The following is a 16,119-nucleotide window of genomic DNA, read 5'->3' as shown; positions in this document are numbered from 1 at the left end:
AATCATTATTTATGGACACTGAAATATGAATTTCATGTAATTTTCAAAAGAATATTATTCTCATTTTTTTCAACTACTTAAAAATGTGAAACCATTCTCACCTTGTGAGCATTATAAAAATCGGCAGTGGGCTGAATTTGGTTCATGAGCCATAGTTTGCCAACCCCTGCTCTACATGAATGATTGGTTCTCAATTCCAGCTACTCATCAAAATTGAGTGCTAGGAGCTCTGAAATGACCCGAACACTTAGGCTCTGTTCCAAGAGATTCTGATTTAACTGGTCTATGTTGTTAGATGATTCTCATGTACAACATGAATAAAAGTCAGATAAGTGTGGAAAATGGAAGTTTAAAAGATTTCTTATTGTAGGATGTCTCACGATATTATCACAAATCTCCAAGATGGGAACCATAATATGCAATATTTTCCGGATTCATTTGACAACCAAGTGCATAATGTTTTGTGAAACACATGGAAACACTGCTCTAAATCTTTCATAAAGAATACCATACAATTAATACTTAGGTTCATAAAATTACAGAAAAATAAGAAGAAATTAATTTAAAAATGAGAAACACATTTGATGTTTGTCAAAAATAATAATGAAAAGATAAACTTCTGATAAATCTGAACAAATTAAAAAGAAAAAAGCCACCAACAGGCAATTTTCTTAAAGTGTGGGGGAAACACACCAATAAAACTAAAAAAATCAAGGTTAAAGATGGTTTTCTATGTCAGATCTAACACAAAAGGTGCAGCAAATGTGAATTATGGAAGAAAACAAAAAGGAATTACCAATGCACCTATTTAAAGAAAAAGTGACAGTGATACAGGATCTTAACAGATTTCCTGGTGACTTTTCTCCAACTTTTCAGGAACTAGGTAAACTCTCTGATAAATCTGAAGGATGTTTATCATCATCTCCTGGCCAGACACACAGTAGGCACTCAGCCTACTTTATTCAAACGTTACTGTCAAGAACAACTTTTCCCCAGAAAAGAAAAAGTCTTTTCAACATAATTTCTTTGGTGCCAGTAGCAGGCAGTAATTCATACTCTGAACTATTAAACTGTTAAGGTTCTTCCCACTCTACCTTCAAGAGGGAAAATACCACCACAGGATACCATGGAAAGGAGACAAAAAAGCCACCAGGTATCAGTGGAAAGGAAAGTCAGTGAAACTAACTCATCATTCCTATCACTGCTTCTTACACCAGAGCGAACTAATAACCTACATTACTAACTAGATGGACATACCTTATACACAATGAAAGACCTAAGCACAGCTATTAATATAACAAAACAAACTCTGTCATGCAACTGAACTCTACAAATAACACAAATATGGCAAATAATTCACAAGAAACTGGCTGTTGTTTATCTTGCTGTTTGATATGATTAATGCCCACAAATGCACCAACAGCCTAATGGCACTCAGGTATTATGGACCATGCTCTTCAAAAGGGTGGCATATGGATATCAACATTGCTATTCTATACTTACTGAAGGCAAACTTGCATAAACCTGAAAGTGCCTAATTAATCAGCTCCACAGCATAAGAAAAGACTTCACATTGCTGAAATCCATTGCAAGAAGCATTTCACAAAATCCTCAAAACTAAAATATGAAAAAAAGGTCTTCAAAACACTTTAACTAAAAAGATCATTTCTAGGAAACATTTTAAAATAGGAATAAATGAGTTTTTTAAATTCTAAGTGAGTCAAAATTAGATACAATACAGAAAAATGAAATAAAATATTTCTAGGTGACATGATTTACAATCTAGAAAACCTAAAATATGCCTGAGTTTATGGCACAACATAAACTCAGCAGAACATAACCCTGTGATTCCAATTATCAGATTTTTTTCCCTTTGAACATACTATTTCCCATTGTAGACAAGCATACCAGATCTCAACTTTTTCTTATTAGAGATAATCAGAAAAAAAGAAAATAGAAACTGGATTTGATTTGAAAACAGGGAAATAAGTAAGGGAGCCAAGAAATGTAAGTTACTTGAAATCACAGAATTGTCCAATGTGACATTGGTGACCTCAATCCCTGTGTAATTCCAAGCCTATACTCGGTTCACTTTAGCACAGACCCAGAAGGCATCTTTAGTTTAACAGATACTTTCTGAATACACTATACATTCAACACAGGGGTACAAAAATGAGTCACATACAATGTGGAGACCCAATTATCTGGATTAAAACCTAGGTCTCCTAAATCCAACTTCAACAGTCCTCCCACTATTCAGTCATTACCCATCTAAAAATTGCATATTCTAACATGCAAAGTATTATTCTTCCTATATATAATAAACACTTCTGATATATAATAATCCTAGAGATAATTCCAAAAGTCTTATTGTAGAGTTTTACTACAATAGTACCCAAAAGGACTGACAACCCAGACAGAGGGCTATTGTTGTGTGTGCTTTTAAGCCATTCTCATTTTTAAAAATGTAAAAAATAATTTGGGAAGGGGGAGGAATCAATTTCCAAAGCAGACTTATTCAGTTCAGGCACAGCACACTCTCTAATACATCACTTGCAAATTTCCTACTGTTACCTAAATGTAAACACTTAGAAATACTTAAACGACTTAAGATAGTCATTCTCAGTGATCTTTTTCAAAAATTTCAGGTAATTCAACATTTATACAATTGGGGAAAATGTGGTTTAAAAATAATATAGTTCACTAGATTTAAGTTGAATGAACATCCACAGTCATTAATAAATCTACAAAAGGCTCTGTATCTGATCTTGCCCTGTTCAACATTTCCTATTATGGACAAGACGAAGATCCAGAAATTATACTGAAACATCAGAAAAAAATCTTCAGAAAATTTTTCATCTCTCCTGTTCAGCAAGGTAGAACCCAGAGCTGGCTATCTGTCATACTGAGACAAGGGAGAAGTATAAAAAGCAAGCAGGGCTTTCCAAAATCAACTTGAAGAAATTCTACGACAATACTCTAATCCTATGAGGTTAACGCATCCAAGACATGAACCAGGGAGCAAAGTAAAACAGAATGACTCCCATCACCTACCAACCAAATCTATGAATGATACACATGTGAAGTGTGTATCTGACTGCTTTAGAAGAAAATAAAGCTCAGGGCTATTTGAACTTTAAAACTCATTCTTCAGATAAAGTACAGTTGACCCTTGAAGGAGACAGGTTAATCATAGTTGGCCCATCACATCCATAGTTCCTTTATATCTATGGTTCCTCCGTATCTGCAGATTTAACCAGCTTCAGATTGTGTACTAGTACAGTATTTACTACAAAAATAGCCACTTGTCAGTGGACCCATGCAGTTCAAACCCATGTTGTTCAAGGGTCAACTATAATTTCAGTATAAACAGGAAATAAGTGATTTTCTAATAACACTGGTGACCTCTAACCAAGTAAAATTATGATCAAATCATTTTAAGATAAGGTTTCTTTAGAAATAAAAACTATACTTACCACAATCCATTCGGCTATGTTTTCATAGAGCTCTGGACTGAAAATTGCTTTTTTAAGCCTCGCTAGAGGACCATCAGCATCTACTAATCTGCACCGCATGAAAACATCACAGTAGCCTCTAAAATCATTGCATGGGGATCCAGGTTGCAAGGTGATAGTTCGACCAAGGAAGTACTTGTTCCACTGCACAGACCCTGTACTGGCACAAGTTGATGGCTCCACTGGAAAAGAAGTGCCAAATATAAGATGAAGATCAGATTCTCTATTGGGTTAGCTGGGAGAAAGGGAGGAAAGGAAGAAACTGCCTAAAATCATCACTGTGACATGCTACATAGGCTTTCATCAGTTAGACTGGATAATACCCTTACTAATTCACCTTAAATATCACAACACAAACAACCGGCAACTCTTTTGACTTAGTGCCTACAATGGCTTAAAATCCTTCTAACAGTGTATATATTAATTATTGCAAAAACATTGGCAGGTTTCATCTACTTCATCATGTTAAAAACACTGTAGGGATCACAAAACTGGAAACACAATGCTATGCCATATTTAAATATTTCTCAAGAGAATCAGTTCAGCTGGAAATTATCTGTCCCAACTGTATACCAAAGTTTAACACTTAACATTTAGGAGAAAATAAGGTTTTTCAAACAGATTTTATACTCGTGCATTTTCAAAGCCTTACTCTTCTTCATACAGCAGACATGGCATAATTCCTTATCATCTTTGCCATCAGAACTGGCACAGGTACACTCCTCCAAGCCATGTTTCTCACAGATAGAACCTGCACATTGCTGAAAGAAAAATAAAAGACCAATTATTTAATCACTATACAGTCAAACCTCTTGTTCCCAGTAACAGACAGATGCCTCCAATGCTAAAATAACTAAGTAAAAATACAAGAGGTGGTGGGAGTAAAGATTAGAATCAGAAATGGACCATATAAACACATCTTAAAAAGAGCAAGTGCAAATAAGATAGTAAATCTTAAAAAAATGTTAACAAAGATCTAGACAAAACAGAAACAGAGGCGATTAGATGAACACCAACTTTATGTTGGTTATTATTGTTCCTTTATAAGAAGAGGAAAATGAAAAGCTCCTCACGTAGAGGAAAGTGACTGTTTAGCCAAGAAAGCTTTAAAGGCTTCAAAGGCACAGGAAATAATCAAGAGTCCTTTTATTTAGGGTACTAAAATATTAATTTATAAAACTTAAAAGCAGTACAAAGTTACATGCCTAGTTACATAACTATTTTTCTCTAGAGTATCAAACACATGCAGTAGAAAGTTGAAAGACAAGTCAATAACAAACCGAATGCCACCAGGCACTTATGCCACATAACGCAGTCAACAGCTTTGTGGGGAAATAGATACGGATGCTGAAACTGGGACTGAGATGAATTACTTTAACTGTGAGGCTTTAAGTGTCAAGAAACAATTATTCTGAAAAAGGTTTCATAAAATTAAATGAAAAACAAATCAAATGCTTACCCCATTAATGCACACTTGTGTATGCCTATTACAGTCTGTGAAGTTCGGTTTAGGATCAGAGGCTGGGCAGAGAGCTGTGATGCCATTACATATTCCTTCTTTTGCACAGTCTGAATCATCCCGACACTTTTCAGTTTTTGACTTGAATGCACACTGTGCTGTACAACAGGGACCTTGACTTGGACTAAAAGAAGTACTGAGTTGAGTAAAGAAAATCACTAGGACATTTCCTATACAATAGATACAGTCTTAATTTTTAAATCATAAGTATTATCTTTTAAATGTTAAGTATGTTACTGTTATACAACTCTTACTGGAACAAGAGGTTACTAAATTTTAACATTCTAATAATCACAGAAAAATGATGAAGAATCTTGTTTTTATAATGAAGGCATACTATATTCAGCATTCTTATTCTATTTGCCTTTAGTAAAAGGTTACAATGGAAAATGGGTTAAATACTAGGTAAGTCATCAGTTTTTCATAGATATATCACACATTAGTCAATTTATCATTTTTTCTCAATTTACACATTAAAAACAAATTAGGATACACAGAACATCTATTTTAAAAGTACTGCACAAACAATATTCTATTGCTTATATTTATCACTACCAGAATCATTTGAGAAGTGAAATAAATTGTATGACACTAAATTACAAGAATGTGTGGAATCCATATTACCTAAATATTTAAAGCTAAAATTCTAAAAATACTGATGAAAGTCACATTTTTAATATTATGAACTAAACAATATGTATTTTATTGAGCTGCTTATTTAACTTATATGCAGAGTACATCATGAGAAATGCTGGGCTAGAGGAAGCACAAGCTGGAATCAAGATTGCTGGGAGAAATATCAGTAACCTCAGATATGCAGATGACACCACCCTTATGGCAGAAAGTGAAGAACTAAAGAGCCGCTTGATGAAAGTGAAAGGGGAAAGTGAAAAGTGAATGTTGGCTTAAAGCTCAACATTCAGAAAACGAAGATCATGGCATCCGGTCCCATCACTTCATGGGAAATAGATGGGGAAACAGTGGAAACAGTGGCTGACTTTATTTTGGGGGGCTCCAAAATCACTGCAGATGGTGACTGCAACCACAAAATTAAAAGACGTTTACTCCTTGGAAGGAAAGTTATGACCAACCTAAACAGCATATTAAAAAGCAGAGACATTACTTTGCCAACAAAGGTCCATCTTGTCAAGGCTATGGTTTTTCCAGTGATCATGTATGGATGCTAGAGTTGGACTATAAAAAAAGCTGAGTGCTTAAGAATTGATGCTTTTGAACTGTGCTGTTAGAGAAGACTCTTGAGAGTCCCTTGGACTGCAAGGAGATCCAACCAGTCCATCCTAAAGGAGATCAGTCCTGAGTTTTCATTGGAAGGAAATGAAACATCTTTCAACTGATGTTGAAGTTGAAACTTCAATACTCTGGCCACCTGATGCAAAGAGCTGACTCATTTGAAAAGACCCTGATGCTGGCAAAGATTGAGGGCAGGAGGAGAAGGGGATGACTGAGGGTGAGATGGTTGGATGGCATCACTGACTCAATGGACATGGGTTTGGGTGGACTCCAGGAGTTGGTGATGGACAGGGAGGCCTGGCGTGCTGCAGTTCATGGGGTCGCAAAGAGTCGGGCATGACCAAGAAGAGACTGAACTGAACTGAGCATCCTCTGCATGTCTTTAACACCCACCACACAAATTGTAATTATAAGTAGCTCAATCTGCCAGCAAAGGTGCACTAAATAATCCTATTCCAGAAAAATAAAACAAATAACAAAGTTCCAAAACCACATACATCTCTTAATCGATTTTCTTCTTTTAATCTGGTTTTAAATATGACATAACTACCTTCAGGCCTCCCTGGTAGCTCAGCTGGTAAAAAAATCAGCCTGCAATGCAGGCAACCCCATTTCAATTCCTGGGTCAGGAAGATTCCCTGGAGAAGGGATAGGCTACCCACTCCAGTATTCTTGGGTTTCCCTGGTGGCTCAGCTGATGAAGAATCTGCCTGCAATTTGGGAGACCTGGGTTCAATCCCTGGGTTGGGAGATCCACTGGAGAAGGGGAACAGCCACCGACTCCAGTATTCTAGCCTGGAGAATGGACTGTATAGTCCATGGGGTCGCAAAGAGTCAGACATGTCTGAGAAACTTTCACGAACTCCACTCAAGTGACTTCATAGGAACATTAACGTTACTGGAATTAACGAGGTACCTGCACTGCTTTCCAGGTTTCAGCTTGCATTTTTTCCCCTCTGGCTGATTCGCATCGTAGCAGCACTCGTCTTTACACTGGTCACTATAACCACAATCACATTCTTCACCTTGTTCTACCATCCCATTTCCACAAATAGGCTGGCCAGATTCTGAAGAGAATGAATAAGACAAAGTAAGCACTGTATGCGACATTTATTTTATCTCAAATTCACAAACTCTTTAAAGCATCATTTAAAAAAGGAGAAAGGAAAACTTGGAAGATTAAGAAAAGTAGAACAAACTAAGAATCCGGAAATTAAGAGATCTACTTATAACAGGGGCTCAGTCACTAACTAGCAATGTGGCCTTAGGCAAGTCACTTCCCATTCGGGGGCTTCAGTTTCTCAATCTGTGCAGTGAGGGAATTTGACCTGATGCTCCTTTCTAAAGTCCCTTCCAGAAGAGACAGTACTCTATTTAGGCCATGCCACACTGAGCTTTATTGAACAATGACTGTACTATTTATAGTACCTAACTACCAAGTAAGTCAGTGCTTCATCAACCAGAAAAAAAATCAAACCTTTTCTGTTAGAAAATTTCAAACATACAGAGAAGTAGTAAAAAAAGTAAGCACAATGAACTCCTATGAACCAATCACTTAGCTTTAACAACTATCAACGATATGCGGTAAACAACTGCATCTAACCTATTCATCTGCTCTTACAAATTCATCTACCAGGATGAATCTAATAGATAAAGAGTTTTTCTTTTTTAAATCTAACCATAATACCATTATCACTTCTAAAAAAAAACTAACAGTATGCTTAATAGCATCTAATAGCCAATCTATGTTTAATTTGCTTCAACTACCTTTTTACATCAGTTTATTTGAACCAAGTTTCACACATGCTTTCTCCTCTCTCCCCATAGCTGCTTTAAATGCATCTTAAGTTCTTTTAACAGATAGCAGATTCCCTCCTCTCTTGCTTTCACACTATTAGTTGTTAAAGAAACTGGGTCATTGTGTCCTGTGGAATTTCCCACATTCTATTTGGCTGACTGTATCCGAGTCAACTAGTAGTTTTTTTAATGCACATTAGTTTTGATTGTCAGCTAGACCAAACTCCTTAAGGGAAGAACCATGTATTATTTATATCTTTTGTATTTCCACAGAGTCTAACATTAGTGGGTCAAATCTTGGTTCATTAAGGTTAGACTGTCTGGTCTAAGCATAGTGAGTAATTTCAGAGAGACTTTCAGGGTCTTTTTTTAAAGTTCTTTGATTTTGTTAGTAAAGTTTGAAATTGGAACAAGAATGCTACTCTTAATAAGAACATAAAAATCACAGAACTTCAGCATCTTCAGAGAAATGAAAAGAATCAAATGTCTTCATTGTAGAGAAAAGAAAACTAACTTTCAGAGAGCTTGGGACTTCCTGGAAACCATATGCCCCAGTATGGGCAAAACACAAGACTAAATCAGGGTCTCATAGGTCTAAAGTCTGGTGCTCTTTCTGCTGCACCAAATCAGTGCGGGAAACAGTTGTAGCACAGACTTCAAACCAAAAGCTGAGTAAGTGGAAGGGAACATACCTCAAGCACAGGAACCCAAAACAAGGTACATCTGAATCAAAAATACTCTATAGAGACCTTAGCTTTATCTTCAGAAATTCCATTCTTATCCTTGGCCACATCAAACACTAAAGGAAATTTTAGGGCTAACTGAAGCTCCATCCCTTTCTCTCTCTCTCTTTTTTTCTGGCCATGTGGGGATCTTAGCTCCCCAACCAAGGACCAAACCTGGGCCATAGCAGTGAAAGTGCTGAGTCTTAACAATTGGATGCCAGGGAATTTCTCCTTTCCTTCACTTTATACCATCTCTCTTCTTTTCTAAAACTAGAATCATGCACATGCACATATATATTAAGTAAATAATAATGATGTTTCTAAAGTTTAGCAATAATCATCTTACAATTCACGTGACATGTAATTTAGGAGAAAAGGAAAAATTGAAAAAGTCAGAAAACCACACATGTAATATTCATTACACATTCATTTGTGTCTCATACAGAAACAATACTTCAAATTAGCTCTTTGCTAATGGCTTAAAACAAGGGAAAAGATGTTGCTTAAAATACAAAAATTGTAGCAGGTACGTATTTCACTGTAATTTAAGAAACAAATTTCTTTCCCATAATACTAAAAAACAATGTGCTCATTTTTTCTATCTTATGGTAAATATTTAGTTTTTTTTTTTAATTGAAGTAGTTATTTTACAATATTGTGTTAGTTTCAAGTGTACAACAAAATGATTCAGTAATACATATAGGTATAAAAGTGACAGTGTTAGCTGCTCAGTCATGCTGGACTCTCTGTAACCTCATAGACTGTAGCCTGCCAGGCTCCTCTGTCCATGGAATTCTCCAGGCAAGAGTACTGGAGTCTCCTGCATTGCAGGCAGATTTTTTACCAACTGAGTCACCAGGGAAGGTCATATGTGTGTGTCTGTATGTATTTATTTTTCAGAATCTTTTCCATTGTATGTTAATACAAGATATTAAGTATAGCTTCCTCTGCTATACAGTAGATCCTTGTTTACCTATTTTATATATAGTACACGCATATGTTACTCTCAAGCCTCTAATTTGTCTCTCCCCCTCACCCCTTGTCCTTGCTGTCCCTTTTGGTAACTCTAAGTTTGTTTTCTATGTCTGTAAGTCTATCTCAACCTTATAAATAAGTTCATTCGTATTCTTTTTTTAGATTCCACATACAAGTAATATCATATGATATTGGTCTTTCTCTGACATTTGTCTATACTAGGAAGGTACAGTAATCAAAATAGTAGGGTGCTGGCACAAAAACAGACATACAGATCAATGGAACAGTATAGAAAGCCCCAAAATAAACCTATGCACTTATGGTCAATTAATCTATGAAAAAGGAGGCAAGAATACACAATGGAGAAAAGATGGTCTCTTCAATAAGTGGTGCTGGGAAAACTGGACATCTACATGTAAAAGAAAGAAATTAGAACATTCTCTAACACATACACAAAAATAAAATGGATTAAACATCTAAATATAAGACCAGATACTATAAAACTCTTAAAGGAAAACATTGGCAGAACACTCTTTGACATCAACTGAAGCAGCATTTTTTTTTGGATCCATCTCCTGGAGCAATGGAAATAAAAACAAAAACAAACAAATGGACCTAATTAAACTTTAAAATCTTTTGCATAGCAAAGGGAACCATAAACAAAAGACAACCTGCAGACTGGGAGAAAATTATTTGCAAATGATGGTACCAACAAGGGTTTAATTTCTAAAATATACAAACAGGTCATGCAGCTCAATATCAAACAACCAACCAAATCAAAAACTAAGCAGAAGACCTAAATAGACATTTCTCCAGTGAAGACATACAGATGGCCAACAGGTACATGAAAAGATGCTCAATATTGCTAATTACTGGGCTTCCCAGGTGGCTCAGTGGGTAAAGAATCCACCTTCAATTCAGGAAATGCAGGAGACTTTGCGTTCAATCCCTGAGTGGGGAAGATCCCCTGGAGGAAGCATGGCAACCCACTCCAGTATTCTTGCCTGGAGAATCCCATGGACAGAGGAGCCTGGTGGCTTACATTTCTTAAGGTCACAGAGAGTCAGACATGATTAAAGCAACTGAGCATGCACACACATTTCTAATTATTAGAGAAATGCAAATCAAAACTACAATGAGGTATCACCTCACACCAGTCAGAATGGTCATTATTTAAAAGTCTACAAATAATAAATGCTGGAGAAGATGTGGAGAAAAAAGAAACTTACTACACTGTTGATGTAAATGTAGACTGGTGCAGCCACTCTGGAGAACAGTATGTAGTTTCCTTAAAAAACTAAAACCACATAATCTTGCAATCCCACTGCTGGGCATCTATCTGGAGAAAACTCTCATTTGAAACAATACAGGCACCCCAATGTCCAAAGAAGCAGTATTTACAATACCAAGACATAGAAGAAACCTAAATGTTCATGAATAAATGAATGGATAAAGAAGATGTGGTATACACACAAACACACAGACACAGGAATATTACTGACATAAAACAAGAATGAAATAATGCCATTTGCAGCAACGTGGATAGACCTAGAGATCATCATATTTATTAAGTGAAGCCAGACAGAGAAAGACAAATAGGTTCATAATTTTTAAAGTCATTTTCAATCAGAAAGTTTCAATAATCAGAAACATTTCAATAATCAGAAAGCTTACTGCAAAACTCCAGTTTACAAATGAAGAATCCAGATGTCACTTCTACCACTGAGAATAATAATAACAAAAATGATAATATCAATGTAATTTTAATCTGTCCTTTCAAAAGAAAATGAAGGTTTTATAAGAAAAAGTCAATCAATAAAAGTAAAAATTGACTTTGAATCTTCTTAAAATTTAAGTTTTGCTCTGGGAAAGACTGTGAAGAGGATGAAAAGACAAGCTACAAAAAGGAAGAAAATACATGCAGACCGATATGTGACAAATAAAGAACCCTCAAAACTCAACAGAAAAAAAAAAAAAAAAACCCTCAGTGGCCAAGAAACACGGACATTTGACCAAAGATATACAGATGGCAAAAAACCACATGATACTCAACATCATTAGTCATCATAAAAATACAAAGTAAAGCCATAATGAATTAACACTATACACATGCCACAGTGGATAAAATAAAAAATATCAAAAGCTGACAAGGATAGAGAGAAATTAGATGACTCATACACTGCTGCTGGGAATGTAAAATAGTACAGCCCTCTGAACAGTTTGGCAGTTTCTGCCAAAACATAAAAACATAAATAAAAACAAACAGCTGCTATATTAATCCATCAGTTCAATTTGGAGGCATCTGAAACCTATATTCACATGAAAAGCCTGTTTATAGCTGCTTTATTCAGAACAGCCCAAAACTGAAGTTAACCCAAATATTCTTTAACAGAAAAATGGCTGAATGAACTGAGGTACACACATACTACCTGCAATAAAAAGAAACGAACTAATGACACAGGTAAAAATTTGGATTAATTTCCAAGCAATCACATCAAGTGAAAAATCCCCAAAAGTTACATTTTGTATGATTCCATTTATTGAACATTTTTGAAATGACAAAATTTTAGAAATGGAGAATGATTTTGTGGGGCAGGTGAAAAAGGCAGGAAGGAGGAGGTTGCTTTTTAAGGTTATAAAACAGTGGTAATGGAATTGTTCTTTTTTTTTATGCCACACCATGTGGCGTATGGGATCCTAGTTCCCCGACCAGGGATCAAACCCATGCCCCCTGCATTAGGAGCATGTGGTCCCAATCACTAGACAGCCAAAGTGAGTGTTAGTCACTCAGTCATGTCTGACTCTTCGTGATCCCATGGACTGTAGCCCACCAGGCTCCTCTGAACATGAAATTCTCCAGGCAAGAATACTGGGGTTGGTAGCCATTCCCTTCTCCAGGGGATCTTCCTGACCCAGGGATTGAACCCAGGTCTCCTACATTGCAGGCAGATTCTTTACTGTCTGAGCCACCAGGGAAGTCCCAATGAAACCGTTCTTAATCATGGCTATGGTGATGGACACATAAACCTACACATGGTAAAACTGTATAGAACTAAACACACACAGAGATGAAAATATGAAAAACTAGGGAAATCCAAATAAGATCGGTGGACTGCTTATCAATGTCAATATCCTTGTTGTATGCAACACTGTACTACACAGTTTTGCAAGATGTTCCCATTGAGGGAAACTGAGAGAAGGAATATGGAATCTCCATTATTTCTTACAACTGCATGGGAATCTAAATTATCTCGATATAAATTTCAATTAAAAACAAAAGGGCATAGTGTTATATCAGTTTTATGTCAAAACAAAAAATGCAGCTAAAAAAACAAAAAGCCATAAAACTTCTTCAGTTCTTTTTCCTTTGGTGCCATAGAGTGCTGGTTATGTGCAATGTGAGCAGGCCTCAGTGTTTCCCCTCAAGTAACTTAAAATCTTATGAAATAGAAGGATTCCCAAAAATGTAATACAAGGTGGGGTATTTAGAACATATTGAACGCCTCAAGAGAGGCAAAACAGATCAATGGATAGACAAAATGTAGTATATCCCTAAAACAGAGTATTATTCTGCCATAAAAATGAATGGCACTGTGATACATGCTGTAGCTTGTGTGAATCTTGGAAATACTATGCTAAGTGAAATAAATCAGATAAAAAAGCATAATCCCACAAATATGAGGTTCCTAGAATAGGCAAAGTCGCAGAGACACAAAATAGAATAGAGGTTACCAGGAACTGGGGAGAGAGAGAAATAGGAGTTAATTGCTTAACAGTTACAGAATTTCTATTTGGGGTGATTTTAAAAGTTTGAAAATGGAAAAGCAGTGATGGTTGCACAAATGGTAAATGTATTTAATGCCAATGAATGGTACACTTAAAACTAGTATAAATATAAACTCTATGTTATATATATTTTACTACAGTAAGAAAAAAATTCATAGCAACTTTATTCATAATAGCCCAAACCTGAAAAGCCCAGGTATTCATTCAACAGGAGAGAGGGTAAGTAAACTGTGATAAATTCAGATAATGTACTTCTACCCAGCCAAAAAAAAAAAAAAAAAAAGGTACAAAACACTAATAATGAACTTCAAAATCGTATGATGAGTGAAAGCAGCTTTCCACAGAAGAATGCAAACTGTATGATTCCACTTATATGAAAACAAGCAAATATCTATGGAGAAATAAATCCATTTATTATGGGACAGGTGCAGAGACTGATGGGAAAGGAAATGAGAGAACTTTCTCGGGTGATAGAAATGTACATTTTGACAGGTGCTTAGGTTACACAGGGAGACGTATTTGTCAAAGCTCATCAAATGGTAGAGTTGATTTGTGTATTTCACTTATGTAAAAAATATAGGCTAAAGGGGTTAGAGTGAAGTAACCTGATATCCCAAATCTACTTTAAATTAAAATAACAATAAAACATGGATTGAGAGATGAATAGATTGATACACATGTGGTAAGTGTTAGTTGTTCAGCTGTGTCCAACTCTTTGTGACCCCATGGACTATAGCCTGCCTGGCTCCTCCTCTGAACATGGAACTCTCCAGGCAAGAATACTGGAGTGGGTAGCCCTTCCCTTCTCTAGGGGATCTTCCCGACCCAGGGATCAAACCTGGCCTCCTGCATTGCAGACAGATTCTTTACCATCTGAGCCACCAGGGAAGCCCCCTGTGTGATACAGCAAATGTATTAAAGTGCCAACAACTGTAAAATATACAGGTGGTAGTGGTGGATATACAGGTGTTTGCTATTTAATTCTTTCCAGTTTTCTGAATGTTTGACAATATTCATATTAAAATGCTGGGAAAATATACATACCAACAAAACAGTTGTTTCTCTTCTTCTCAAGAACTTGACTTATATTTCTAATACTACAGAGTGAGAATTTATTGTTGTTAAGTTTGTCCCCAGATGTTGCTCTTGCATACATGATGTAATTGCCATTTTCTTTCTGTCCTAAATTCTTAGATTCTCCTGGAGTGCACTCTGTTCCAGAATCATGCTGTCAAAAAGAATATAAAGTTACATAAACAGGAAGTAAAATAGGGTTTTCAGGTCATCTGATTAGATGTAACTTTCTCGTCAGAATAACAATGGAAGCTTGAGGACTCTCCTTTAGACTAGACCTTACCATTATTTTAGCCTGTGAAAAGGAAAGATAATTTGCTCTTTTAGGGGCCACTGTCTCATAAAGAAGAAAAAAAATCAGTGAAGGTCTAATTGCAATAGATACCTTTTTTTTTTTTAATTTTTAATTCACATGAATCTTTGACACATTCTGCAATTACTTCTTTTAGTTGGGTTCCCAAAGGTAGAGTTACTGCATTAAAAGGTCAAACACTTTAAAGATGTTGATACATACTGCCAAACTGCCTAACAAAAGGGCCATATTAATTTATATTATATAGCAACATGGATCAAGATTTCAACAGGCAGAGATGGGAAGGAATTGGCTTCTTGGCAGAAGTACACATTTTTAAATGATTTAATTTGACAGGGAAGAGGAAATAACACAGGAAACATACTTAGCCCCAAATTATGGAAAACCCTATAAATACTAAGTTAAGGAAACTGTATTAGCAATATCAACTGGTATTGGATATAGGGTTGTAAGCAGAAGTGACATGATCAGAATGACTAGAACTATACCTAGACAAGGGCTTCCCAGGTGGGCTAGTGGTAAAGAACCTGCGTGGCCAGTGGAGGAGACATAAGAGACATGGGTTTGATCCCTGGGTTGGGAAGATCCCCTGGAGGAGGAAACGGCAACTCACTTCAGTATTCTTCCCTGGAAAATCCCATGGACAGAGAAGTCTGGTGGGCTACAGTCCATAGGGTCGCAAAGAGTCAGACACAACTGAAGTGACTTAGCACGCACATACCTAGACAAAGATTAATCTGCTGAGAGTAAATACATAAAGACTTTCATACTGGGAGACAGGAACTCGCCTCTTGATTGCAATTTCCAACAACAATGTTTATAAACTGGTTAACAACAGGTGTGTGAACATTTAGGATAGATTCCCTTGTGGTTCAGATTGTAAAGAATCTGCCTGCAATGTGCAAGACCTGAGTTCAATCCCTAGGTTGGAAAGATCTCCTAGAGAAGGCAACAGCTACGTGTTACCGTATTCTGACCCGGAGAATTCCATGAACAAAGGAGCCTGGAGGGTTACAGTCCATGGGGTCACAAAGAGACAGGACTAAGTGACTTTCACATAAATAAATATATGCAATACAGTGTACCACTCGGACAGAAAGTAACATTGACATAGTACAGATATATGACAGAAGACATAAAAGACAGATTTTAGACAAAAATGTC

At 36.3% G+C, this 16,119-nt stretch overlaps 1 protein-coding gene across 1 annotated transcript in view; it reads right to left on the bottom strand.

Annotated features, from left to right (window-relative positions):
- The window catches only part of ADAM10 (ADAM metallopeptidase domain 10), a 136,038-nt gene that overhangs the window by 10,391 nt on the left and 109,528 nt on the right, over positions 1-16,119 (bottom strand). Inside the window, exons 10-14 of the mRNA XM_004010565.6 lie at positions 14,613-14,796; positions 7,202-7,352; positions 4,975-5,158; positions 4,168-4,276; positions 3,477-3,697 (exon numbers count right to left, since the gene is read on the bottom strand). Coding sequence (XP_004010614.1) covers positions 3,477-3,697; positions 4,168-4,276; positions 4,975-5,158; positions 7,202-7,352; positions 14,613-14,796 — 849 coding nt within the window. The remainder of the gene's footprint in view (positions 1-3,476; positions 3,698-4,167; positions 4,277-4,974; positions 5,159-7,201; positions 7,353-14,612; positions 14,797-16,119) is intronic.

Source organism: Ovis aries, chromosome 7 (genome assembly GCF_016772045.2).
Source record: "Ovis aries strain OAR_USU_Benz2616 breed Rambouillet chromosome 7, ARS-UI_Ramb_v3.0, whole genome shotgun sequence".
Classification (NCBI taxonomy): Eukaryota; Metazoa; Chordata; class Mammalia; order Artiodactyla; family Bovidae; genus Ovis; species Ovis aries.
This window is presented reverse-complemented; position numbering and strand designations above follow the sequence as displayed.